Source organism: Lipotes vexillifer, unplaced genomic scaffold (assembly GCF_000442215.2).
Source record: "Lipotes vexillifer unplaced genomic scaffold, Lipotes_vexillifer_v1.1 scaffold1011, whole genome shotgun sequence".
Classification (NCBI taxonomy): Eukaryota; Metazoa; Chordata; class Mammalia; order Artiodactyla; family Lipotidae; genus Lipotes; species Lipotes vexillifer.
Window position 1 is genome coordinate 3144675 of NW_006787698.1, and position 1193 is coordinate 3145867.

A 1193-nucleotide genomic window follows, 5' to 3' on the forward strand; every position below is an offset into this window, starting at 1 on the left:
TGGCTCGCCTGCGGCCTCGGCGGTGACGGTGGTGGTGACGGCGGGCCCGGCCAGGGTGCTAACGCGGCGCAGCCCAGCCCAGCTCATCCCGAGCGAGCGCGGAGCCGGTGCCCGCAGCCCCGGCGCCGCCATGGTGGAGGCGGCGCCCCCCGGGCCCGGGCCGCTGCGGAGGACCTTCCTTGTGCCCGAGATCAAATCGCTGGACCAGTACGATTTCTCGCGGGCCAAGGCGGCGGCCAGCCTGGCGTGGGTGCTGCGGGCCGCGTTCGGGGGCGCAGGTACCAGGCCGGGGGAGAGGGGGCGGCAGGTGCGGGGGGCGGGGCGCCGCGCCGGGGAGGCCGGGGCCGTGGGAACAATAGCGCCGGTCGCCGGGGGTCCCCGGGCCCTGGCCCCTGCGCGCCGGGCCTCTGGGCTTCCTGCTCGGCCCAGGCGGTGGACTTTGCCCGGCCGGCTGCGGGAGCGCGGTGGGGGTGGGGCCGGCGGCCCAGCTCCGCGCCGGGACCCGGGCGTCCCGGACCCCAGGTGACCCGGGCAGGGTCTGCGGGCCGAGCGTTGTCTCCCACTGCGGGCCTCGCCTGGCTGCCCTTCCCCCCTTTACACACTCACATCGTGCGCCCGCGAGGACCCCCGCCCCCGTCCAGCCCGGACGCACACCCCGCGTCGGCCCTGCCTGCTCTGCGGGCGGTGAGGGGAGCGGGAAGCCCCTGTTTCGCCTCCACGGCCCCGGCCGGCGGCTGGCAGCTGTGACTTATTGCCCCATTTTGCTTAGGAGGCGGGCGAGCCCAGCAGAAGGGAAATGGCTTTTCCAAGATCGCCGGGGGTGGGGGCCCAGGTGCAGGGCCTTCTCCCACTTCCTCCCCCCGGTTCACGTGTGTGAAGAACTCAGGCCACCCCACCGGGGAGGATGCAAATGGGTCCCTAGGATTTGCGGCCCAGGGAAGGCTCAGTAATGGCCCCATGCCAGAGCTGAGAGTCAGGGCCTGGCCATGGGGAAGACGAGTTAATTAAGGTCTGGGCCTTCTGGGGGGACGCGCTGCCCTCCCACTGGTCCTGCCCACTGGTCTTGGCACCAGCTGAGCACAGCCCATCATACCTTCAGTGGCCTTCCCAGATCAACCTGTTCTGGGTGTGGGTCTTGGTGACAGCTGTCCGTCTCCTGGTTCCGCCTGAGCCTGTCTTTCTCCCAGTCTCTT

At 71.8% G+C, this 1193-nt stretch overlaps 1 protein-coding gene across 1 annotated transcript in view; it reads left to right on the forward strand.

Annotated features, from left to right (window-relative positions):
* Positions 1 to 130: 130 nt before the first annotated feature.
* The window catches only part of CAMSAP3 (calmodulin regulated spectrin associated protein family member 3), a 23181-nt gene continuing 22118 nt past the window's right edge, over positions 131 to 1193 (forward strand). The window contains 1 exon segment of the mRNA XM_007460597.1: positions 131 to 278. Coding sequence (XP_007460659.1) covers positions 131 to 278 — 148 coding nt within the window.